At 42.0% G+C, this 26,626-nt stretch overlaps 1 protein-coding gene across 1 annotated transcript in view; it reads left to right on the top strand.

Annotated features, from left to right (window-relative positions):
* Positions 1–26,626, top strand: part of LOC126183878 (ras-related protein Rab-4B) — a 109,047-nt gene that overhangs the window by 21,662 nt on the left and 60,759 nt on the right. The window contains exons 3-4 of the mRNA XM_049926177.1: positions 2,446–2,560; positions 15,118–15,335. Coding sequence (XP_049782134.1) covers positions 2,446–2,560; positions 15,118–15,335 — 333 coding nt within the window. The remainder of the gene's footprint in view (positions 1–2,445; positions 2,561–15,117; positions 15,336–26,626) is intronic.

The raw sequence follows: 26,626 nt of genomic DNA, 5'->3' as shown, positions 1-26,626 counted from the left end.
CCTTCCCTGATTATTTCCTCTTCTCAGCACTGTAGAGTTTTGAATGTTATGTGCAGTTACTGTTCTGTCCAGTACTCTTGTAACTTATAACACTGAACACCCCACTGTTGTATTCCAGTTGGCAGTGCTCAGTCTAAAAGCACACAAATTCACAGCCTTTTTTGTGGAAAGGGACTCCCCTCAATACCTGTAGAAGCTGGTGAATGTGTTCTCAGATAATCTTTTTTATGACAAAACTTGGTGTTGGGACTTGACAAAATTACTGTTAAAACAGTGCTAATATAAAAACACTAGGCCACAGCAACAGCTGATGAATTCACAATATGGTACGTTTCACGAGAGCTGAGGAGCACGAAAACGCCTGATACTCAACCCTACATACTACTGTTTAATAGTGGCATGCAATACACTGAGGTGAGATGACAAGTCATGGAACACTGATATGCACATATACAGATGATGATAGTATCGTGCACACAATGTATAAAAGGGGACCATGGACAGAGCTGTCATTTGCACTTGGGTGATTCATGTGAAAAGGTTTCTGACATGATTATGGCCACACAATGGGAACTGACAGACTTTGAACATGGAATGGTAGTTGGCGCTAGGCAATTGTTGGGAAATTTATATTCCAAGGTGTGCCGGGAATACCACATTTCAGGCATTACGTCTTACTGTGGATAACAAAGTGGTTGATGGCCTTCACTTAATAACCAAGGGCAGCAGTGTTTGTGTGGAGTCATCAGTGCTAACAGGAAAAAAAAAAGAAAATGCTGCGTAAAATAACCACAGAAATCAGTGTGTGGCATATGATGAACCTATCAGTTAGGGCAGTGTGGCAAAATTTGGCTTTAATAGGTTGTGGCAGCAGACGACCGATGCAAGTGCCTTTGTTAACAGCACTACATTGCCTGCAGCACCTCTCTTGGGCTTGTGACCATATCAGTTGGACACTAGATGACTGTAAAACTGTGAGCTGATCAGATGAGTCCCAATTTCAGTTGATAAGAGCTGACGGTAAGGGTCAGGTGTGGCACAGTCCCTACGAGGCCATGGACCCAAGTTGTCAACGAGGCACTGTGTAAGCAGTTTGTGGGTCTATAATGGTGTGGACTGTGTTTATATGGATTGGACTGTGGCCTCTGGTTCAAGTGAACCTATCATTGATCGGTAATGGTTATGTTTGGCTACTTAGAGACCATTTTCAGCCATTCAGGACTTTGTGTCCCCAAACAACAATGGAATTTTTAAGGATGAGAGTGCAGCATGTCAGAACATTCTGGACAATTCGAGTGAATGATTTGACCACCCAGACATAAACCCCATTGAACATTTATGACACATAATCAAGAGGTCAGTTCCTGCACAAAATCCTGCTCCAGCGGTACTTTTATGATTATGGATGGCTATAGAGACAGCATGGCTCAATATTTCTGCAGGGGTCTTCCAACAACTTGTGAGTAGATGCCATGTCGATTTGGTGCATTACGCCAGGCAAAAGGAAGTCAGGCAAGATGTTAGGAGATATCCCATGACTTTAATCACCCCAGTGTAGTGTGTGCATAACTTCCTGATTTGTCAGGTGGGGATGCTGGGTCATTGTTGGTGTTCTGTCAGCAATAACTTCCTGTCCTGTCCACCAGGCTGTAAAGTCAAAAGTTGCAAGTTGTTATAATTGCACTGTAGGGTCATTTTAAGTCCTTGTAGAACTAATAATTCCTACACCTACAGTGATGAATTTTATTTCAATAACAATTTGAGTAAAAGTAAATCCAGCAAGTTAGATATCTGTTTTGTTGTTGCTGCTGCTGCATGATAAGTGTTCACTACTGACATCATTTCCAGTGGAAGTGGGTAGTGATAATTGTACAAGTATTCTTGAAAAAGGAGATAGCAGTCTGTTCATGATTTCAATGGTGATTATTAATGGTAGCCAATTTCCTAGTTGAAGCACTGTTTGACTACTAAGAACAGAAAAAATAAACATTGAAACAGTGGTGTTTAATCTTTGGCCCAGAGCACCATGTACACTCGTTTTCATTATCGTTTTCTGTTGAAAAGTTGTGTCAGTCATGTTCCCAGAAAAGCATTAGAATTGAAAGTTATGTTGAATTTTTTCTATCATTCATGGCGCACTGTAATTTGTAAGAAGTTACAAAAATTTTGTGATTACCTATGCATACCACATTCTTTTTCCTCTTATGGTATTTCCTGCAAAAAGAAGTGTTTATTTCAGTTTTCTTATTTGGGGAAACTATGGAAATTGTTTCTGGTTGGACTGTCTAAATCGTATATTTCATGATCTCCCCTTTCAGAGTGTCTTTAAAAAAAATCAATAAACAAATACAAGTGTTACTATAGTGTGACTGCAATAAACATCACATACAGAAATGTTTGAGATTTAATTTCTGTTTCAGAATATAATTATAAAATTTGTTTCAGTTAAGGATGAAAGTAGTCACACGATCGGTGTTGAGTTTGGATCTAAAATAGTGAATGTTGGAGGAAAATCTGTGAAGCTACAAATATGGGACACTGCAGGTCAAGAAAGATTCAGGTGAAATAATTATCTGAATTTCTGCACAAACATAGCATTTAAGTATTATTTTTGTAACAGTTCTTCAGTTTTCTAGCTCTACTTGTCTAGTTTCTGTAAATCAGATATTATACAATACTCTAAGAATATTTCGGTAACACTAACTGTTTGCATAGTATGTATCCTCAACAGTAGAAATAAACATTATTCGTAATGTATTTTATTCCATTATTCATTATTTATGTATAAAAATGCCATAACATCGGAGCTACTCACTTTTTATGGCAGATAGTTTGTAACACAATCCAAAGTCAACAGGATTCTACATTAAAATACAACTTCAATACTATTCTACGAATGCATGGGAAATTGCTTGTCTCTCTCACGTTTCTACCCCCTTCCTCAGTGATCATATGCATGGAAAGTTGAACATGATTGAAACAAAAATTATTTTCAGTTTAATTTTTACACATGGGACTTTGTGAGACTATTGCTACTCTTTTGTAATTAAAATTAAATTATTTAACTGAAGAAGAAAAAAAAATTCATCACACAAGTGAAATATTACCTTTCATTGAACTATGCATAAAAATCTAAATCTAAATGTATAACTGATGATCTGGATGGTATGTCATCAAAAGAGAAGTATTTCTGAGGTTTCCCTAAACCAGTAATATGAGAACATAAAATCCAGGTGGTTTGAGGTAACAGAATATTGGCTAGAGAAGCACAGTGAAATGATGACAGTGTGCAAGACAGGAGGGGGGCAAGTGTCTTTACAGTTAGTTAATTCGCACACAAATCCCATCATGAAGCAAAGCCTTCAGGGTTGTGGAACAAGTAAACAATGACAAGTTACTTCCTCTTGCACTACTCACTTGGTGTTTCACTACTACTTCATGCAGACATTACTGATTACAGACAGTCTATATACTTGATAATTTAAAAATCTGTATAATACAAATGTTAGTATTAGCTGGAATTTGCAACCTCAGGTACAAATATACTAATAAGTCATACAAGTCATTAATAAGGTACTCTTTTACTCGACTTTGGTTTTCTGGTGATTTGTAATTTCCTGTCTACTTGCCACAGAATTTAAATGCCATTCTGAACATTACGGGTACACACAATCTAGTGGAAATTAATTTCACTTCTAGTATTGTGGCTGTGATTTTCATAGTTCATGATAAATTATCATGTTATTAACCACAAATACAGTTGACCATTGGGGAGTAAGTGCATTAACACATGAATGTAAGAATCCCAACAGCCTTCTGCAAGATGTTCGGTTATCAACTTTAAACAATATTCTAATTACACACTTCTGTAGCGTACATACTGCCTTTTTACTTTAGTTGCATTGCTTCAGGACATTGTACCATCACATAGTATTGCGTGAAAGTGTGCTAGGAAATCCCATCTGCGAGTCAACACGATCGGAGAGATTTCTAAGTGTAAAGCAGACATAACCAAGTTTCTTGGTTAACTTACCTACTTACTGGTGCTATTTCAGTTTCTTATCCATCTCGATGGATAGCATTTAATTTTATGTGTGCGCATTTACCTCTACCAATACTTCCTTATAAGCCATTTTCATTTGTTTGAATATTATTCTGAATGCTTCAGCAAATTAGTAATGCAAGTAACATTCAGCTGCAGTCTGTGCTGCAGTGTTTGGTGCAACATTGAGAGGTAACGGGTCACTCACACGCACTTGTTGTTACACATTCAACAGAACACGTCATCAAAATTTCAGCATCTCTCTCTCTCTCTCTCTCTCTCTCTCTCTCTCTCTCTGCTTCACATGAGAATGCAGAGCATTTTCAGTAATCTGCTTGACATCGTCCTCAGTTGTGTAGTTGAGGTTATGAACAAAACTGTTACTGCTGCTCCTCTCACCGTCCCCCCTCCCATGATTTTCTGTACCAAACTCTTTCCCCAGAGAGCCTAAAACACAGGGGAAATCACAGAGCCCTGCACTTGTCTTATAAATACTTGTTACATGCAGGGAGTCCTGTGCTGATTCTGGTATTCACTTCCCATGACTGTTTTATTGTGGAAGGATGACAGATAGGAAAAAAAAATTGAAGGGTGAAAGGAAAGGCAAAGAGGAAAACAAGAAAGAGAAAAATTGGGAGAGTAGAAAAGGGATAACAGTGTGTAGTACAGGATAAAACAGATCGTGATGACAGGTGGATTCCTTGAATTTAGGTGTTAGTGTAAGAACACAAAGTCAGTCAGTATTCTGCATGCTGACTCGCTGCTCTGTCGAGTGCAGTTATACGCTCCTACGGTTGTACACAGAGAAGGCTGGTTAGCCTGAGAGTCAAGGTGCAGCATTGCCATTATGAGTAGAAAGGTGCACATACTCGGGTAGCTCTGCAGTCTCTCTTACACAATTTTACAGCAACTATTTGGTAAAAAATAATTTTTATGTTATTTACAGCTTTATATGTTGGCTTCATGGTGAAGTGCCCGTCATTTCATTAATGGTCGTAGTTATTGTGATATTTCCCATTTAAGTAAGACACTGCATGAATTTCTAAAAGTTTACAATGAAAAATAGGGATTGCTATAATTTTGCACTTGGTGCATATTACATCATATGTTACTGCATATGAAATTTAGCTGACACATTGAAAATATTTCTTTAGACTTGGGATGAGGTGTCTGTCTCCAATATTGAGATAATTGATTTTGTCACGCACTCAGTTTAGAGTGCACATGCACATGCCAGTGATAAAGCCAGAATGAAATATTCATAATATCCCTTGTATCACATAATGTGTGAGGTATTGAAACAAAATTGTGGAAAATGATAGTATACAAAGAGGAGAGTATTTTTCTAAAATTTCGTTATCTGCCTCATTATTCAAATAACTATAGATTTTTTCAATTAAACAATGTTATTTTTAAGGGCTATTGATAGCTGGTGAAACAAAAATTGCTGTGGTGTGTGCAGTAACTTAAGTGAAGAAATGATATGTTTGGTTTTTTATGTAAAGAATGGGTTTTTTCATAAACTACTGACCTGTCTGCCCCCCTGTCACTTTTGTCCCAATTTCAAATACATTAGATTGCTAGTGTGATGAATATTTGTAAACACTGCTGTGTTTTGGCAAAATAAGAAAATTTTAACATGGCAGCAAGAAAAGAAAAATGTAGATGTTACTCAAAATTCACCACTAATGCCACTTCCCTCAAGTAAAAAAGGTTAACAAGTCACGCAAAAACAAATCACTGCTTTTGTTGCATTTTTAGAAGTTTGTAACCAGTGTGTTTTTAATAATGAACAGCTGGTACTGAAATTTACCAAGGTATTTTCTTTCTGCACATCTGTGCTCTGAGAAAAATGAAAAGAATTCACCGTACATGGTGCACAATCATTTTGTTCGTATCCCCATTGAAAGTGATTGCTGAGCTGTTTCATCTCAAATATCTTTTGATATGTTAAGGATATAATCTATTCTCATGTTGATGAGTAGTTGCACATGGCTCATAAAATAAATTAACCATGTTTTTATGAATATCACTATTCTCCTTTTGGCTCTGGAATAGTAGTTTTTGTTAATATAATACATTTATAACTCTGAAGTTGTGGTCACTCTGATGACCTGTAGAATCCTGTTCACTACTTGTCAAGCGGAAAATAGATTATCAGTATCTTTGATGAACTAAAAGATATTCGAGATGAATATGTTTAATCCTTTACTCTTAGGATCAAAACAGTTGTTGAATACTGCCTCCTTGTCGAATATGGGGTGTCCAGGAAACCTGCTTTCTCAGATCAAGACAACTTTCAAAAAAATTGTATTCATGAATTTTATTATCTGTTAAACAGATTTGTTGCAAGCAAAGGGCGACAAACAAAATAAGAAATCTCTTCAGTACAATAATTCCAAGTGTACGCTACATAAAATGTACGAGCAAAGTAATGAGCTTTGATGCTTCTGTCCTAGTTGCAAGCCTTGACGCTGCTGTAGAACTGGGTCGTGGCCAGTCAGGTGCGGTGCTTATGTTCTCTTCTCATAGAAGTCACTGCTGTCGCATTGTTGTCCTTCACAGCCCTTTCCGCTCTATTGTTCCCAACTGGTGAGCTGGCACTTGACTTTGCACCGTAACAACAATGGTGTGCTATTTGATGTGAATTTTGTTATTCTCTTATTTCTCAGATCATTGAAGTGCAGAAAGAAAATTCTTTGAGTTTCCGCACCAGCTATTCATTACAAAAAACACACCGGGCTACAGGATTCCACTGAAATTGCAACAGGAGTGGTTTAATTGCCCCAGACTTCTTACCAGTTTTCTCCTTCTGAGCGATGTCATCAGTAGTGAGTTTTGACTAAAAACCTACGTTTTTCTTGTTCGCATGTTAAAATTTACTTCTTGAGCCAAAATACAGTGGAGTTTACACACCACCACCTCACTGACATGCTAGTGCAGATGCAATTGTGACAGAATCCTGAAACAGCGGTTTATTAAGTGAGGAACTAAGGCCATACCTGGTCAACAGCTTATGAAAAAGCACATCCTTGGTATAAAAATAAACGTGTAATTTCTTCACTTATGTTTCACCAGTTATCGATGGTCCTTAAAAATTAAATTATTTCATTGAAAAAATCTATAGTTACTTCAGTACACCAACAGATAATGAACTCTCACATATTAACCATATGACATGCTCTCATTTCCATATCTCAGATCATTTGTGAGATATGAGGGATGTTATCAATATTTCATTCTGGTTTATCACTGGCGCATGTCGCCCTGCAGGTCCAGAGGTTAGAATAGGCCTGAGGTATTCCTATCTGTCGTAAGAGGTGACTAAAAGGAATCTCACGTTTTGGCCTTTATGTGATGGTCCCCTGGAGGGTTTGACCTCCATTTTTCAAAATTTTCCCGAAGAGCGAGCCAATTAGGGAAGGGCACCTTACATGTGCATCGTGTCAATCATGCACCGAGACTTTCTGCATCCTTCGTCCACGTGGGTCTGCATTTCTGCTCATTATCCAACTGTTGGATGAGGTCACCCTCCTGGGTGCGTATTTTTCCATCAAATGTGCAGAATCGTTTTCTACGCTAACGATGATAATGGACTTGTTTGCATAGTTGCACGTGATATCCAGCACAGTAGCCAGTCCGTTGTGGTGGGGCCGCCATGTAACCTTGTGTTGTAGCCCCCTGACAACGCAGCCTGCGCCATTAACTCATTACGTATGCCAAGGGGTAAATGCCCATCAATTCAACGCACAGAAGTAGGACTCAAAATCGTTCCCCTCCCTGGCCACACCATTGGAGGAACGTCAGGCTAAAGATGGCAGCAGCTCTTATTCGCCCCGGTACCTTGTATGTTCAAGAGCTGACGATGAAGCCTCAGTTTTTTATTTAACGTTTAGAGGACAAGTTTGGGGAGGTGGAGGGCTTGTCCAAAATTAGATCTGGGTCAGTTTCAATCAAAACAGCATGCTCTGCCCAGTCACAGGCATTCCTCACTTGTGACAAGCTGGGGGATGTTCCTGTAACCATCACGCCCCATAAGAGCTTAAACATGGTCCAGGGTATTAGATTTCACAGGGACCTTCTTTTGCAGTCGGACGATGAGCTGCGCGCCAATTTGGAGCGGCGAGGTGGAGATTCTGGCGTCCGCTGAGGACCTAAATCTCACCAGACCCTCAGACACAATGGATATAAACTGCTCAGGCAATAAGTTGGTGGCAGCAGGTAAACCTAAGGTGTAAACTGCCTCATTGAATGTTTCGTGCCTTCCCAGTCACACGATGACGTCACCCTCCAGCAGTTTTTTCCACCGCCTGGCTGAGGTACGGCAACTGTTAAGCTTTCCACCTGCTTTCTGCATTGCTCCAGGAAACCTGATTCCTGACAATGCGGACCTCTGCCCTCTGCGGCTATAAGGGATATTACAGGAACCATAGTGACTATAATCGAGTGCCAGGTGGAGTTTGCATTTATGTCCTAAACGCAGTCTGTAGTGAAACTGTGCCTCTTCAAACCCCTCTTGAAGCTGTGGCTGTCAGAATAAGAACGACACAGGAAATAACTGTCTGCAATGTATATCTTCCTCCAGATGGTGCAGTACCCCTGAATGTATTAGCTGCACTGAATGATCAACTCCCTAAACCTTTCCTACTTTTGGGAGATTTTAATGCCCATAACCCCTTGTGGGGTGGCACTGTGCTTACTGGCCGAGGCAGAGATGTCAGAACTTAACTGTCTAAGTTTGACCTCTGCCTCTTAAATACTGGGGCCGCTACACATTTGAGTGTGGCTCATGGTGGTTACTCGGCCATTGATTTATCAATTTGCAGCCCAGGACTTCTCCCATCTATCCACTGGAGAGCACATGACAACCTGTGTGGTAGTGACCACTTTCCCATCTTCCTGTCACTGCCCCTCAGGCCCATGGATGCCTGTCCAGATGGGCTTTAAACAAGGTGGACTGAGAAACTTCATTTCTGATGTCACCGTTGAATCTCCCCCATACGGCAACATGGATGTGATGGTTGAACAAGTGACTACAACAATCGTTTCTGTGACAGAAAACGCGATCCCTCACTCTTTAGGGTGCCCCCAGCGAAAGGCAGTCCCTTGATGGTTGCTGTAAGTTGCTGAAGCAATTAAGGGGTGTCAGTGAGCTTTACAGCAGTGTAAGTGGCACCCTTCCCTGGAGCACCTCATAACCTTTAAACGGTTCCATGCCCCCATTTGCCAACGTATCAAACAAGGAAGCAGGTGTGCTGGGAAAGATAAGTCTCGCCCGTTGGGTGCCTTACGTCACCTTCCCTAGTCTGGGCAAGGATCAAACGTGTTTTCGGGTACCAGACCTCAGTAGGTGTTTCTGGTTTTAATATAAATGGTGTATTATTTACCGACACCATTGCGATTGCCGAGCACTTTGCTGAGCACTATGCTCGAGCCTCTGCGTCGGAGAATTACCCTCCAGCCTTTCGCACTGTCAAACAGCAGCTGGAAGGGAAAGTCCTCTCGTTCACTACACGCCACAGTAAATCCTCTTAATTCCCCATTTACAGAGTGGGGGCTCCTCAGTGCCCTTGCACATAGCCCTGACACAGCTCGTGTCCCAGATCGGATCCACAGTCAGATGATGAAACATCTCACATATGACAACAAGCGACATCTCCTCGTCATCTTCAACCGGATCTGGTGCGATGGCATCTTTGCATCGCAATGGCGGGAGAGCACCATCATTTCGGTGCTCAATTCCGGTAAAACCATGCTTGATGTGGATACCTATTGGCCCATAAGCCTCACCATCATTTGTAAACTGCTGGAATGTATGGTGTGTCGGTGGTTGGGTTGGGTCCTGGAATCTCGTGGCCTACTGGCCCCATGTTGGGGCGGGTTCCTACAGGGTCGCTCTACCACTGATAATCTTGTGTCACTCAAGTCTGCCATTCAAACAGCCTTTTCCAGACGCCTACACCTGGATGCCATCTTTTTGATTTACAAAAAGCATATGACATGCTGTGGCGACATAATATCCTTGCCACATTATACGAGTAGGGTCTCCGAGGCCCGCTTCTGATTTGTATACAAAATTTCCTGTCGCTTCGTACCTTCTGTGTCCAAGTTGGTGCCTTCCATAGCCCCCCCCCCCCCCCCATATCCAGGAGAATGGGGTCCTGCAGGGCTATGGTGTATCTGTATTTTTAGTAGCCATTAATGTTGTAGCAGCAGCTGTAGGGCCGTCCGTCTCCCTTTCTCTCTATGCAGACAACTTCTGCATTTTGTACTGCTCTAGCAGTACTGATGTTACTGAGCAGGGCCTACAGGGAGCCATCCACAGTGGACAGTCGTGGGCTCTAGCCCATGGTTTCCAGTTTTCCCCACCAAGTTGTGTGTTATGCCCTTCTGTCGGCTTCATACCGTTCATCCGGAACCAGAACTTGATCTTAATGATGATCCACTCACTGTAGTGGAGACATATCGATTCTTAGCACTGGTTTTCGATGCCCGATTGGTTTGGCTTCCTCACACTTGTCAGCTTAAGTGGAAGTGCTGGCAGCACATCAATGCCGTCCGCTGCCTGAGCAACACCAACTGGGGTGCAGATCACTGTACGCTGCTGCAGCTCTACAGAACCCTTGTTTAATCCTGCCTTCACTATGGGAGTCTGGTTTATGGTTCAGCAGCATCCTCAGCATTGCGTTTACTTGACCAAGTGCACCACTGTGGCGTTCGCCTAGCGACAGGAGCTTTTAGGACGAGTCCGGTGACCAGCGTCCTGTTGGAGGCCAAGAGTCCCTCCATTGCAGCTTAGGCGTGCACAACTGTTGGCCAGTTACGTTGCACACGTTTGTAGTTCTCCTACGCATCCCAAATTACTGTCTCCTTCTCCCACCCATGGCGGTTCATCTGCTGCATCAGCGACACCTAGGTTGCGACCTTTCACTTGGCCCTAAGGACTCATTTAACCCTGCGGCTCTCCGCTGCCACTTCCTCTCGATTCTTAACATGTACAGAGGCCATGAAGTGGTTTACACTACACTGACGGCTCAATGACTTACAATCACATCAGCATCGCATATGTCCGTGGAGGACATATTGAACAGCATTTCTTCCCTGATGGCTGTAGTCTCGTGCTCTTGAGCACATCCGTTCATGTCCTGGGGAGTCGTTTCTTCTGTGTACTGATTCCTTGAGCACCCTACAACCTGTTGAGCAGTGCTACCCTTGTCATTCTTTGGTAGTGACTCTCCAGGAGTCCATCTATGCCCTGGAACAGTCCAGTCATTCAGTGGTGTTTGTCTGGACTCCAGGTCACAGCGGAATCCCGGGTAATGAACTTGACATCAGGGTAGCCAAACAGGCTACGTGGAAACCTCTTATGGAGATCAGATTCTCAGCAACTGACTTACATTCAGTACTACGCTGCAAGGTTTTGCAGCTCTGGGGAGACTACAAATGTGTGGAAGTCCTCCACACGGGCATCTCGCAGGGAGTCTGTGGTTCTCTGTCAGCTCTGCATTGGCCCCGCTTGGGTGACACATGGCTACTGAGGCCGGTGCGGCGCCCGGCCAACAGTGGCTCGTATCTTGTTGAGCTGTCCGTCTTTGTCTGCCCTGCGATGGACTCCTCAGTTACCGGACTCGTTGCCATTAATTTTAGCTGACAACGCCTCATCGGCTAATTTAGTTTTACGTTTTATAAGTTTTCACGCATGTCCTTTGTCCCTTTGTGTTGTCCACTCTAATGCTTTTAGGCTGGATGTTTTAATGTGTCACAGAGTGGCTGGCTTTTCCTTTTTATTCTAGTGGTTGGCCAGCCATGGTCATCTGCTCTCTTTTTTATCCCTTCTACCTGTTTCTTGCTTCTCTCTGTGGTTTTCTTTTCCTGTTTTGTCCATAGTAGTGTTGGTTGTCCTTCTGTTGTTCTTCTGGTTCTTCCATTCTCCTGTTATTGTGCTGCACGTCTCCATTCTTTTCTTCTTTCCCTTGTGTAATTATTTTACCAGGAACAAGGGACCGATGACCTCACAGTTTGATCCCTTCCCCCTCTCCTTTAAATCAACCAACCAACTGGTGCATGTGCTCGAGACTGAGTTTATTACATAAAACAAATTTTCTTGATATTGGAGATAGAAACCTCCTCCCAGTTCTAAATAAAAATTTGGTATGTTAGCTAAATTTTATACAAAACAATGTATGATGTAATATGCACCTAATGCAAAATCATTGTGACCTTTCGTTACAAGCTTTTAGAATTTGTGCATTGTTTTACTTAAATGTGAAAAATCACAATAACTATGATCATTAATGAAATAATGGATGCTTCACCATGAAGCTGACATACAAAGCTATAAGTAACATGAAAATTATTTGTTTACCCTGAATAGTTTCTGTAAAATTGTTTGAGAAATGTTGCAGGGTGCGCACCATGATTCTGTTAATGCAGAGCATCACCAACCTGTGACACCAAGAGCTGGCAAACCATGTCTCATACATTCTGGTTTGCCGGCAGGCACGGTTCTGCACCAGTTGGTGCTGCCACCTGGCTGCCATTGTGTGCTGCCTCATTAGATGAGAGAGACAAATTTTCCATGCTGCTTCAGGCTGCCTCACACTGCCCTCAGCGAGTCAGGTAACCTGCTCTCTTTCTGTGTCTACACTTAGACAGCCGTCCGATTGTCCGTCTTTATCTTCCGTCTCCATCGTGTGCGTTTCGAAGTAGCTATTTATCTGAAGAAGGATCAACAGTCTCTGTTAAGGAAATAGTCATCAGTATTGTATTCAGCAACATGTTCCATCACCTAGTGATTTACTTAGCTGCTATAAACTGTTTGATAGTAAACATTTATTCTACATTTACATATGTACTCTACAAGCCATCATAGGGGCATGGCAAGGGTACATTGTACAACTGCTAGCCATCTCCTTTCCTCTTCCACTCACAAATAGAACTGTTTATATGCTTCCACAGGAGTCCTGTGTTCTCTTATGTTGTCTTCATGATCCTTACATGAGATGTACATTGCTGGTATGAGAGTTGTTTTGCAGGCTGAGTCAATAGGGAATGAACTATAATTAAGATTCAGTTGTGTGAAATGGAATCAGTGAAAACATTTCAGAAATTTTATTCAATATGTGATGACACCCAAAAATTTGTGGCAGACCAGGACTCTGCCATTTATTTCAAGTGGTCGCTGTGCCGTTTATTTCAAGTGGTTGCTGTAACCATTTAGTTGTTCCAGGCACACCTATAATGCCATTTCGAATTTTCAGTGACACAGATGTTACTTTCTATTACTTCCAAATACTTCAAGCAGAAAAATGATTTGGAACATTGTTCCAGGAAAAACAGCGATCTCTATAATATTGTAACATGTTTCAGTTCACACATCCACGATCACATTTAAGTTGTTTATTCTTATTGTAGATGAAGGAATATAAGATCTGAAGACAATTTCTTAGAAATCGAAACGGTCGTCAAAAAATAAACAACTTCAATGTGACCATGACTATGTGTATTGAAGTAAACTATAAGAAGAGGTTCTCTCACAGGGTATGTGCAAATAGCGTCACTGGTTGAACAGATTTGTTTGAGGTGTTAATGTTCCTGAGATATTAACATTCCTGAGTCTGCTCTAAAGCCCATTCGCAGTGGTACAATTTCTGCATATCATGTGGGATAGTATCTAACTACAGTATTCAGAAGTAATAGGAAGGAATCATTAGAGGCATTCATCCTTTTTGGAATGGATTTCATGCCATTGCGTATTCATTAGTTTAATCTCCATTGGCTTCATTCATTCCATTTCAGTGATTTTAGTTCAGTTAGTATACATGGAAGGGTAAGCCACAGTCCTCCATATAATCCATTCCCTCGCTGGTGATATGCCCATAAAATACTTCAGAGAACTTGTGGTTGTAGTGTCAGAAAGTACAGTAAAACATTTTTTTCAACACTCCCATCTAAAACTCTTTCTCATGCATAATAATCGCTCACTTCTCTCACAAAAACTTCCATAAGAGAATAAATTATCTCCCATTAAATTAGTCCTCTCCTGCACAGGACTTTTTTCACCTTCATTGGTGGCACATGTCTGGGCTACTGTTAACAGCTAGCCACTGGAAGCATCCCTCCTAGCCACAATCCTGACATCCATGTGCAGATCACATTCCTCATGCATCATCCTTAATTTCATTCATATTAACTTCACTCATTGCATTTCAGCGGTTCTAATTCAATCTGTTATACAGGGTGTTATATAAAGGTACGGCCAAACTTTCAGGAAACATCCCTCACACACAAATAAAAAAAAAGACGTTATGTGGACATGTGTCCGGAAACACTTAATTTCCATGTTAGAGCTCATTTTAGTTTCGTCAGTATGTACTGTACTTCCTCGATTCACCGCCATGATTTCATATGGGATACTCTACCTGTGCTGCTAGAACATGTGCCTTTACAAGTACGACACAACATGTGGTTCATACACGATGGAGCTCCTGCACATTTCAGTCGAAGTGTTCGTACGTTTCTGAACAACAGATTCGGTGACCGATGGATTGGTAAAGGCGGACCAATTCCATGGCCTCCATGCTCTCCTGACCTCAACCCTCTTGACTTTCATTTATGGGGTCATTTGAAAGCTCTTGTCTACGCAACCCCGGTACCAAATGTAGAGACTCTTCGTGCTCGTATTATGGACGGCTGTGATACAATACACCATTCTCCAGGGCTGCATCAGCGCATCAGGGATTCCATGCGACGGAGGGTGGATGCATGTATCCTCGCTAACGGAGGACATTTTGAACATTTCCTGTAACAAAGTGTTTGAAGTCACGCTGGTACGTTCTGTTGCTGTGTGTTTCCATTCCATGATTAATGTGATTTGAAGAGAAGTAATAAAATGAGCTCTAACATGGAAAGTAAGCTTTTCCGGACACATGTCCATATAACATATTTTCTTTCTTTGTGCGTGAGGAATGTTTCCTGAAAGTTTGGCCATACCTTTTTGTAACACCCTGTATTTAAGTTAATCAGCTTCATTTTACTTTTGAAATATGAAACCAACAAGCTGTATTTCTTTCTAGATCAGTTACAAGGAGCTATTACCGTGGTGCTGCTGGTGCTCTTCTTGTATACGATATCACAAATCGTGATTCGTTCAATGCTTTGGCAGACTGGCTGTCAGATGCACGATCACTTGCCAGTCCAAACATAGTTATTTTGCTGGTTGGAAATAAGAAGGACCTTGATGCTGAAAGAGAAGTTACCTTCCTGGAAGCCAGCTGTTTTGCTCAGGAGAATGGTGAGTTTGGCATTTGCTCATGGCACTATAATAGTTCATGTGAACCTTAAAAATTAATGATGTGTGCTCCCTGCCGCCGTTGGATAAGCAGCTGCAGCAGCAAGTCGTATACTCCTAGCTCACTCATTTGTTACATAGTTTAATTCTTAATTTCTTTGCGTGTTTTTGGTACTTGCATTGTTTACTTCATAAATTTCTGGCGTATTATAGTATTTGACAGTTGTAGCATCGCGTTTTAGTACCTGAATAGTGTAAAATCGCGTAGTCTCCTTCTGCCGCCGAGCAGTGTGTCAGCAGTGCGCAAGTCGCAGCATTACTGCATTTACTAGGCAATCTTGTATTTTAATAACCGTTTAAATTTTGTGTCAAGTTGTTTGCACTCTCTGTAGATTAGTTCAGACGTTCTTTGCACAACAGTTTTTAGCATGGATAGGGACTGCAACTGCTGTGTTCGGATGCAGGCTGAGTTGGCATCCCTTCGCTCCCAGATTCAGGCAGTGTTGGCTTCGGTCACACAGCTTGAGGCTGTTGCCAATGGGCATCACTGTGGGGGTCCGGACGGGGATTTGTCGGGGATGGCCAGCTCGTCCCACGCATACCCCGATCGAACTAAGACTGTGGTTGCCCAGGATACTGCCCGCATTGAGGCTGATCCCTCACCTGTGGTAGAGTGGGAGGTCGTCTCAAGGTGTGGCAGGGGGCGAAAGACATTCCGGAGGGCTGAACGGAAGGCCTCTCCAGTTTGTCTGACGAACCAGTTTCAGGCTCTGTCTCAGGCTGATACTGATCTTCGGCCTGACATGGCTGCTTGTCCTGTTCCAGAGGTTGCCCCTCAGTCTGCAAGATCCGGGCGGTCGCAGAGGGTGGGCTTACTGGTAGTTGGGAGCTCCAACGTCAGGCGCGTAATGGGGCCCCTTAGGGATATGGCAGCAAGAGAGTGGAAGAAAACCAATGTGCACTCCGTGTGCATACCGGGGGGAGTCATTCCAGATGTGGAAAGGGTCCTTCCGGATGCCATGAAGGGTACAGGGTGCACCCATCTGCAGGTGGTCGCTCATGTCGGCACCAATGATGTGTGTCGCTATGGATTGAAGGTAATCCTCTCTGGCTTCCGGCGGCTATCTGATTTGGTGAAGACTGCCAGTCTCGCTAGCGGGATGAAAGCAGAGCTCACCATCTGCAGCATCGTCGACAGGACTGACTGCGGACCTTTGGTATAGAGCCGAGTGGAGGGTCTGAATCAGAGGCTGAGATGGTTCTGCGACCGTGTGGGCTGCAGATTCCTCGACTTGCGCCATAGGGTGGTGGGGTTTCGGGTTCCGCTGGATAGGTCAGGAGTCGACTACACGCAACAAGTGGCTACACGGGTAGCAGGGGTTGTGTGGCGTGGGCTGGGCGGTTTTTTAGGTTAGATGGCCTTGGGCAAGTACAGATAGGGCAGCAGCCTCAACGGGTGCAGGGCAAAGTCAGGACATGCGGGGACCAAGCAGCAATCGGTATTGTAATTGTAAACTGTCGAAGCTGCGTTGCTAAAGTACCGGAACTTCAAGTGCTGATAGAAAGCACCGTAGCTGAAATCGTTATAGGTACAGAAAGCTGGCTGAAGCCAGAGATAAATTCTGCCAAAATTTTTACAAAGGTACAGACGGTGTTTAGAAAGGATAGATTGCATGCAACCGGTGGTGGAGTATTCATCGCTGTTAGTAGTAGTTTATCCTGTAGTGAAGTAGAAGTGGATAGTTCCTGTGAATTATTATGGGTGGAGGTTACACTCAACAACCGAGCTAGGTTAATAATTGGCTCCTTTTACCGACCTCCCGACTCAGCAGCATTAGTGGCAGAACAACTGAGAGAAAATTTGGAATACATTTCACATAAATTTTCTCAGCATGTTATAGTCTTAGGTGGAGATTTCAATTTACCAGATATAGACTGGGACACTCAGATGTTTAGGACGGGTGGTAGGGACAGAGCATCGAGTGACATTATACTGAGTGCACTATCCGAAAATTACCTCGAGCAATTAAACAGAGAACCGACTCGTGGAGATAATATCTTGGACCTACTGATAACAAACAGACCCGAACTTTTCGACTCTGTATGTGCAGAACAGGGAATCAGTGATCATAAGGCCATTGTAGCATCCCTGAATATGGAAGTTAATAGGAATATAAAAAAAGGGAGGAAGGTTTATCTGTTTAGCAAGAGAAATAGAAGGCAGATTTCAGACTACCTAACAGATCAAAACGAAAATTTCTGTTCCGACACTGACAATGATGAGTGTTTATGGAAAAAGTTCAAGGCAATCGTAAAATGCGTTTTAGACAGGTACGTGCCGAGTAAAACTGTGAGGGACGGGAAAAACCCACCGTGGTACAACAACAAAGTTAGGAAACTACTGCGAAAGCAAAGAGAGCTTCACTCCAAGTTTAAACGCAGCCAAAACCTCTCAGACAAACAGAAGCTAAACGATGTCAAGTTAGCGTAAGGAGGGCTATGCGTGAAGCGTTCAGTGAATTCGAAAGTAAATTTCTATGTACCGACTTGACAGAAAATCCTAGGAAGTTCTGACTTATGTTAAATCAGTAAGTGGCTCAAAACAGCATATCCAGACACTCCGGGATGATGATGGCATTGAAACTGAGGATGACATGCGTAAAGCTGAAATACTAAACACCTTTTTCCAAAGCTGTTTCACAGAGGAAGACCGCGCTGCAGTTCCTTTTCTAAATCCTCGCACAAACGAAAAAATGGCTGACATCGAAATAAGTGTCCAAGGAATAGAAAAGCAACTGGAATCACTCAACAGAGGAAAGTCCACTGGACCTGACGGGATACCAATTCGACTCTAGACAGAGTACACGAAAGAACTTGCCCCCTTCTAACAGCTGTGTACCGCAAGTCTCTAGAGGAATGGAAGGTTCCAAATGATTGGAAAAGAGCACAGGTAGTCCCAGTCTTCAAGAAGGGTCGTCGAGCAGATGCGCAAAACTATAGACCTATATCTCTGACGTCTATCTGTTGTAAAATTTTAGAACATGTTTTTTGCTCGAGTATCATGTCGTTTTTGGAAACCCAGAATCTACTATGTCGGAATCATCATGGATTCCGGAAACAGCGATCGTGTGAGACCCAACTCGCTTTATTTGTTCATGAGACCCAGAAAATATTAGATACAGGCTCCCAGGTAGATGCTATTTTTCTTGACTTCCGGAAGGCGTTCGATACAGTACCGCACTGTCGCCTGATAAACAAAGTAAGAGCCTACGGAATATCAGACCAGCTGTGTGGCTGGATTGAGGAGTTTTTAGCAAACACAACACAGCATGTTGTTATCAATGGAGAGACATCTACAGACGTTAAAGTAACCTCTGGCGTGCCACAGGGGAGTGTTATGGGACCATTGCTTTTCACAATATATATAAATGACCTAGTAGATAGTGTTGGAAGTTCCATGCGGCTTTTCGCGGATGATGCTGTAGTATACAGAGAAGTTGCAGCATTAGAAGCGAAATGCAGGAAGATCTGCAGCGGATAGGCACTTGGTGCAGGGAGTGGCAACTGACCCTTAACATAGACAAATGTAATGTATTGCGAATACATAGAAAGAAGGATCCTTTATTGTATGATTATATGATAGCGGAACAAACACTGGTAGCAGTTACTCCTGTAAAATATCTGGGAGTATGCGTGTGGAACGATTTGAAGTGGAATGATCATATAAAATTAATTGTTGGTAAGGCGGGTACCAGGTTAAGATTCATTGGGAGAGTCCTTAGAAAATGTAGTCCATCAACAAAGGAGGTGGCTTACAAAACACTCGTTCGACCTATACTTGTGTATTGCTCATCAGTGTGGGATCCATACCAGATCGGGTTGACGGAGGAGATAGAGAAGATCCAAAGAAGAGCGGCGCGTTTCGTCACAGGGTTATTTGGTAACCGTGATAGCGTTACGGAGATGTTTAACAAACTCAAGTGGCAGACTCTGCAAGAGAGGCGCTCTGCATCGCGGTGTAGCTTGCTCGCCAGGTTTCGAGAGGGTGCGTTTCTGGATGAGGTATCGAATATATTGCTTCCCCCTACTTATACCTCCCGAGGAGATCACGAATGTAAAATTAGAGAGATTAGAGCGCGCACGGAGGCTTTCAGACAGTCGTTCTTCCCGTGAACCATACGCGACTGGAACAGGAAAGGGAGGTAATGACAGTGGCACGTGAAGTGCCCTCCGCCACACACCGTTGGGTGGCTTGCGGAGTATAAATGTAGATGTAGATGTCTCATAACATATCTGTTACAAAGTTTGTTGAAAATATATGTAACTACTTCATGACACTCCAAATTATATCAAATAACCATTTTCTGATAAGAACTTTCCTTTATCATTTAGACTTCATGAGAGAGAGTTGGTATTCGCCTTCTCAGAGTAAAAATTAGGTGAAAGAGTACATAAAATAAGGGAAACCCAACTACTCACTTAAAGCAGACTGATGTGTGGAGTGTAGAAACATGTAGTGGGAGACACTATTTGCACTGCCTTTCACCCTCTTGGTCTTTTTCTAGTAAAAGTACATGCATTCACATGCACAACCACACAGACACCCAAATACAAACTCCTGTGACCATGACAATGAAATGATATTAGATGAACTGAGGTTCATGAATTCGAAGTCTGAAATATAGTATAGTTTTCTATACAATGTCTAGTTACCTTTAGTCCCCCCCTCCCATCCCTAGCACCCCCAAATTTAAAACCACTAAACTCAGAGTAATGAAAGCCCTTTCTGTAATCACTGCTGGCAGTACAAAGCTGATGAATAGAACAGTGCTGTTGTCAGCACTTGACTGGTGCCAACTTGAGAAATATCAGAGAATGTAGGCTTTTCCAACATTCAGCATTTTAAGAAAAAGTTACACACACAGCACTTGTTCCTGTGAACATATTTCACCAAATATATACGTACACAGTCTACTTTACAGTCTACTTTAATCAGTCATGTTACTGAGCAGCTTCCTGTTCTATTTTAAACATAAATTACAGTTAAAACTTTCATCAGTCAGCGATACCACTCGTAGTGCCAACTTAACAGCATTGACACATAATCACAGATATTGCTGCCCAGGGGAATAACAGCCTCAGTGTACAACATTAATACATGCGTACATTTTCAGGGTGGTCAGAGACAGTCTGCGAGAAGCAGTTGTTAAGAAAAAATTGGTATGTTGTGCCATTTCTGAGTTAATTAGCATTGAAATTAGCCAGTCAAGCTGATATACGTGCAAATCCAAGCGGCCTATCAGATGCAGCCAGTCTCAATTGTTCTCATATTGTAGATGATAGTGCACAAGACTGCTAAGCCTTTGGCTCAGGTTTGATCCTTGCTAATTTCCCATGTCTAATTTTTGTATCGCTGCCTTGTTAGGTTTTAGAGAAACCAAATGAAGAACACATTTGGCAACACTGTCTCTGCCAGGCTGCATGAATTTGCACGCTTAACATCCTGCTTGACTAATTTCATGGCTAACTAACTCAGATATGGTGCAACATATCAAAATTTTTTCTTAAGTTATTTCTCACCACAAGCTACCCTTTAACACCCTTACAGACTTCTCAGACCACTTTGACGATCCTGTATAAATACATATTTGAAACAATAAGTTACAGTACTTACTGCCGTACAGTAATCTTAATTAACAAGCATCTAGAGATATGCTGGACATTTTGCACATAATATGCTTCTACGTGGTGTGTTTTGAAACACTCTGGCATACAGAGAACATCATCATAATTTGGACACCACAAAGACGTTTCTTTTCAGAACACTTATCCTTTGTGGTTCTTTCTTACATTGGCAGGTACATGTCTGGTGCTGCAGTTTTTCCACAATAGCTGGTGAGTTTTTGTGGCAAAATGCCTGCTACTAACTCATGCAGACCTAAGAAAGAAAAAACTTCTGTATCTTGATTGCGTTGCAACCCTGAGAATTTCCTAATTCTATATACAACTTGGAGAAGTTATATTTTTCATTTTTCCTTTTGTCAATGTTTTGCATCTCCTTATAAAAGATAAATGCATTTATGATGCTGTTTGAAAGCAAAGGAATGAAAAAGTTGTGCCACCATTTGAATTGCTTTTTCATGAAAGGTCTGTTTTATACACTCCTACTTCATGAATATTAGTCACTGACTTCCCTGCCCTGTCCTCCCCTTGCATAAGTAGAGTTATCTCCATATTGACATATCCCTTATGTCTGTCCATTTCAGCTACAGCACATATTCCCAAAAATCGTGTCCTTTTTTGTATTTTCAGCCTGACAACCATATATTAAGGGAGATTTTTTTCTGTCAGTCACAAAAGTACATAATGTCTTAGTCATGCATTACCATAAAGCATGAAACAAAGCAGATGATACATAACAGTGATCTGTGTATATGATATAACCACTGTCCTGTGTATATGATATAACCTCTGTCAAAATAGTTTTCCAGTAATCTAGTCAAAACTACCGTAACACCTGGCTGCTATGCCCCTTTCCCTACAAACACATCCATCCTAAGTATATACACAATCAAAGTGTCTTAAACAACACACATGCAAAATGATTTTTTTTTAACGTCCATCCTTGTGGCTGGAGGTCTGGATGTATCGCTATTGTAAAAAAATGAAACACTGAAACACCTACAGCTGTCATTTATTGTGTACGAGGTGCGACAATAAAGTAATGAGACTGATGTGAAAAAAAAAATGTTGCTTACTGTTTTAGTCAAATTTAGTGTTGTTTCCTTCAAAGTAGTTCCCTTCTGATTGCACACACTTTTTCCAGCACTTCTGTCATTGATGGTAACATTTCTGGAACTCATCTTCTGTAATATCCTCCTAGACGCTCATCACAGCTTTTTGGACATCTTGTGTTGTTTGAAAATGGTCTCTCTTGACCGCCATTTTGACTCTTGGAAATAAAAAAAAAAGTTGCATGGGGCGATATCTGGTGAATAAGGTGGCTGTGGTAGTACTAAAATTTGTTTTGAGGTTAAAAATTGCTGTACTGACTGAGCCGTATGGGATGGCACATTATCGTGATGCAGAATCCAATTATCAGCAATGTTGGCACGGACACGAAGAACTCTTTTATGAAGTCTTTCTAAAATTTCTTTGTAGTAATATTGGTTAACTGTTTGTCCAGGAGACACCCACTCTTTATGAACAATTCTCTTGGAATCAAAGAAGCACACAAGCATGCATTTCACTTTTGACTTTGACATATGAGCTATTTTTGGTCTGGGTGATCTCTTCGAGCACCATTGCAAACTTTGGCGTATTGTCTCTGGATCGTACTGAAAAAACCAACTTTCATCACCAGTGATAACACAGCTCAACAATTCTGGATTGAAATAGCGTACCATTGCGCAATATTATGCGGCTCCATTTCCATGACGAGAGACTTAAATATGTGTTAACTTATTGCAGCACAACTCACAACTGAGCAGTTGCATCGATGTGCCGCTTGGACTAGAAGCAGCTTATAGACCAAGGTCAAAGATATTGTGCCTATGCAAGCCTGCAGGGTTGTCACATCTTGTAAAGAAAATAAGTCTCATTACTTCATTGTCACACCTCGTAGCTACACAATAAATGACATCTTGTGGATGGCTGTAGGTATTTTGTTTTCTTACAAAATGAAAATATCCTCATAAACCACCAATATCTTAGTCAAATGTTGTACACTCATATGGGACAAGTGAAGAAAATGACGCAGAACTCCAGTAATAAAAAAGCAGGCTAATTTTGAAAAGAGGATCATGGTTAGACTTGTTACAGGGAATATATTTGCCATTGTTATTGAGGTGCAAGTTGGACAAAATTGCTTTGAACCTGTCATAGCTCATAATGGGCATATGAGAGTGAGTGTGAAAATTTGACACTTTTGACCTAAAATCACTGATTTTTGAATTCTTCGCAAAGCGCATGGAACTATTACTGCAGAATATGAGTATATATCCTTAGTTTTGCCATTGTCCATTTGCTCCGAACACTATTCAATTTCAGCTTTATTTATGTCTGCATTTGATTTTGTGTTTTTCTGAATACACATTGGCCAAAAATTCTGGTACAATGTAGAGACAATGATCAAGCGTGAATGCTTGCAGATTTTTGTGAAACAAGGACAGAAACTTAATGGTTAAAGGGTGAATTTTTGAAGACAGATGTTCACATTGTTTGAACATAGTTTTATTTTATGTCTTACACCATTATTGTAGACATTCACATTGTTGATAATTTAGTAATGTTACTTTTAATAATCTTACACATTTCCAATATGTAAACACTGGCAAGAAGTTATTTGGAGAGAAATCTGTGTGTTCCTGTTGGCTTCGTGTAATGCCTCACTCTCACAACTCTGTTCTGAGTGAGGAGAATGTCTGAGCTACATGGAGAGACTCCCCAGAATATGAGACTGTATTGCGTTACGCCATGAAACAGTGCAAACAGTCTCCAGGCTTCTGCTGTACAAGAGTGTGCCTTGGAATAACATGCTTCTTCAGCTCTCTACTTGTTTTTGCTGGTGTGTGCTTTCATTTTCAATTTCCCTGTATCCACAGGCTGAAAAATCTTGTTTCTATAGCCATGAATTTTCATCTTGGGCTCGATTTCCCTGCTTCTTAGATAACACTTCAGTAAGGCACTTTTCTTTATGTTGATTATCAGGTTATTTCTGCGAAACCAATCACCCAACTTGTTTGTACCTTCATTTGTGTCCTCTTGAAGCTCATGATCATGTTTGCTACCAAGGAGGAGAATACTATCATCTGTAAAGACTGTGCTGGTAATAGTACCTCAGTTTCGATAAAAAGAGCATCCCCTTCCCAGTCAAGAGTGCTGCTCACCTGTAACAAACTGGTGACATACTGGTGACTGTCACTCCCCATAATAGTTTAAATCTGGTTCAGAGCCTCATTTCCCACTGAGACCTTCTCTTGCAATCAGATGACAAACTACACTTCAACTTGGAGCGATGGGTTGTTCATTTTGTCCATTGTGTTGATAGAAGGCCAAAGGACGATAGTGTCGCTACCGGTGCCTTCATCTTAGCCTTTGAGGCAGATTCATTGCCTCAAAAGATCAAGGTGACGGTATTCTGATGCAATGCGAAATCATATGTTCCTACCCACCATGAGCTGCTTCAAGTGCTTGTAATTGGGGTTCATGTCTTCATGTTTCAATGCTAGCACCAGTTGTAGAGATTGTAGACAAAAGCTGCATACGAATGCTTCTTGTGCTCCTGCATCCGTCTGTGTTAAGTGTGGAAAGTACCTTTCTCCTAGCTCACCAGGTTACTACTGAAGAAGCTACAATGTGTCGGTTATGAAAGTGGCTAACATTGAAGCCGCCATCATAGTGGCTAATGTTGAAGCTGCTATCGAAGTGGGCTGCCACCAGTCGGGTGCGGCGCTTATGTCGTCTTCACCTAGGGGCCGCTGCTGTTGCATTGTTATCCTGGAGGGAGGTCGGTCAGTGTGCGATTGGCTGACCTCTTCTGAGCCTCCTCTTCTCTGTCGTTACCGACTGGCATGCCGGCACTGACTTTCCGCCACTTTCGGTAGCTGACCCCCTGTTAATTGGATCTGCCTCAACAGAAGACAGTACCTTGGTGGGCATCAGATATCTCAGAAGCCATTAGAGATTGTAAGCGGGCTGTCCAGTACCATTAGTGGCACCCATTGCTGGAGCATCTTATTGCTTTTAAATGGCTCTATTCCCAGGTCCATCACCTAATAAAACAACAGAAGCAAGAATGCTGGGAATTGTAGTTTCAACCATCGGACCATGTGTCTCCCATTCGCAGGTTTGGGCAAAGATCAGACATCTCTACAGATGCTAGAGCACAGCAGGTGCACCTGATACCTTGAATGGCACTGTCTGCACTGACCCAGATGCCATTGCTGAGCATTTTGCTCTGCGTTGTGCTCAAGCCTTTGCATATGAGAATTATCAACCTGTCTTTTTTGTCCTAAACGAGCGGGTGGAGCTAAAGCAGTTGTCTTCTACTATACCTCACCTGGAGCCATATAATGCTCCATTCAGTGAGTGGGAATTTGTCAATGTCCTAGCCCACTGTCCTGATGCCTGCAGCCTCAGGGCCAGACTGCATCCTTGACCAAATGATCAAGCACCAACCAGTGGATTGTCAGCCTTATATCTATGCCATTTTTAACTGCATCTGGAGCAAAGGTGAGTTCAGATTGCAATGATGAGAAAGAATTATCAGGGTCTTCTGGCTCCGTCCCAGGGTGGTTTCACCAAGGCTGTTCCAATACTGATAATCTGGTTTACAAGATCCTCCATGGTATCAAATGCGCCTTTGTCATGGGCAACAAACATTTCAGATACTGGCTTCTAGACCAGTGCTGAATTTTTACTGCAGAGCTTTCTGCCCTCTATCAGGCCACTGAGTACGTCCGATGACATAGGCTTCTCAATTGTGTATTATGTTCAAATTCACTTACTGCCCTCCAGAGCCTCTATGTGTCCTACACACATACCATCCCTTGGTACAACAAATATGCAAGTGCTTCCAGCCGCTTGCTGATTATGGAGCCAATGTAATTTTCACGTGTGTCCCTAGTCACGTTGGAGCGTCAGGGAATGAAGCTGCCGATGGTGCTACCAGAGCTGCAGTCTGATTACCTAGGCCTTTTAGCTATTCTGTCCCTTCAGATGATCTCTGTGTTGCTGCACGTAGGAACATTGTGTCCCTCTGGCATGAACACTGGTCTTCTCCATATGGGAACAATCTCTGGGAAATTAAACGCCTCCCAACAGCTTGGATGACTTCCTCTCGCCCCTTCTGTCATGAGGAAATACTTTCAGCTTGGCTGCGTATTCAGCATTATCATTTCAGTCACTGTCATTTGTTAAATGGAGATGCTGCACTACTCTGTGCTTACTGCAACCAACCATTGACAGTGTGCTATTTTCTGACCCAATGCCGATTTAATAACTGTTTATGTTTTAATATATGTTTGTCGTCTGAATTAAGATGTTTTAGCAGATACAGCATGAGCTGTCGATCACATTTTGCTTTTTATTTGTCAGAGTAATATGGTGAAGGAAATTTAATTTTCAACCATTTGAGCACCCTCCTCAAAGGGGAAGTGATTGTTTTAAGCTACCCCTCCACTCCCATTGATTAGGCTCTGAGTATTAGGCCTTGAGTATCAACTGCATCTGGTAATTTACTATTTATAGTTATATGACATGGGTACTTATGACCTCAGCTGTTTTGCATCCTA

Source organism: Schistocerca cancellata, chromosome 4 (assembly GCF_023864275.1).
Source record: "Schistocerca cancellata isolate TAMUIC-IGC-003103 chromosome 4, iqSchCanc2.1, whole genome shotgun sequence".
Lineage (NCBI taxonomy): Eukaryota > Metazoa > Arthropoda > Insecta > Orthoptera > Acrididae > Schistocerca > Schistocerca cancellata.
The sequence above is the reverse complement of the archived record's forward strand: the minus strand, read 5'-3'. Positions and strand labels throughout refer to the sequence as shown.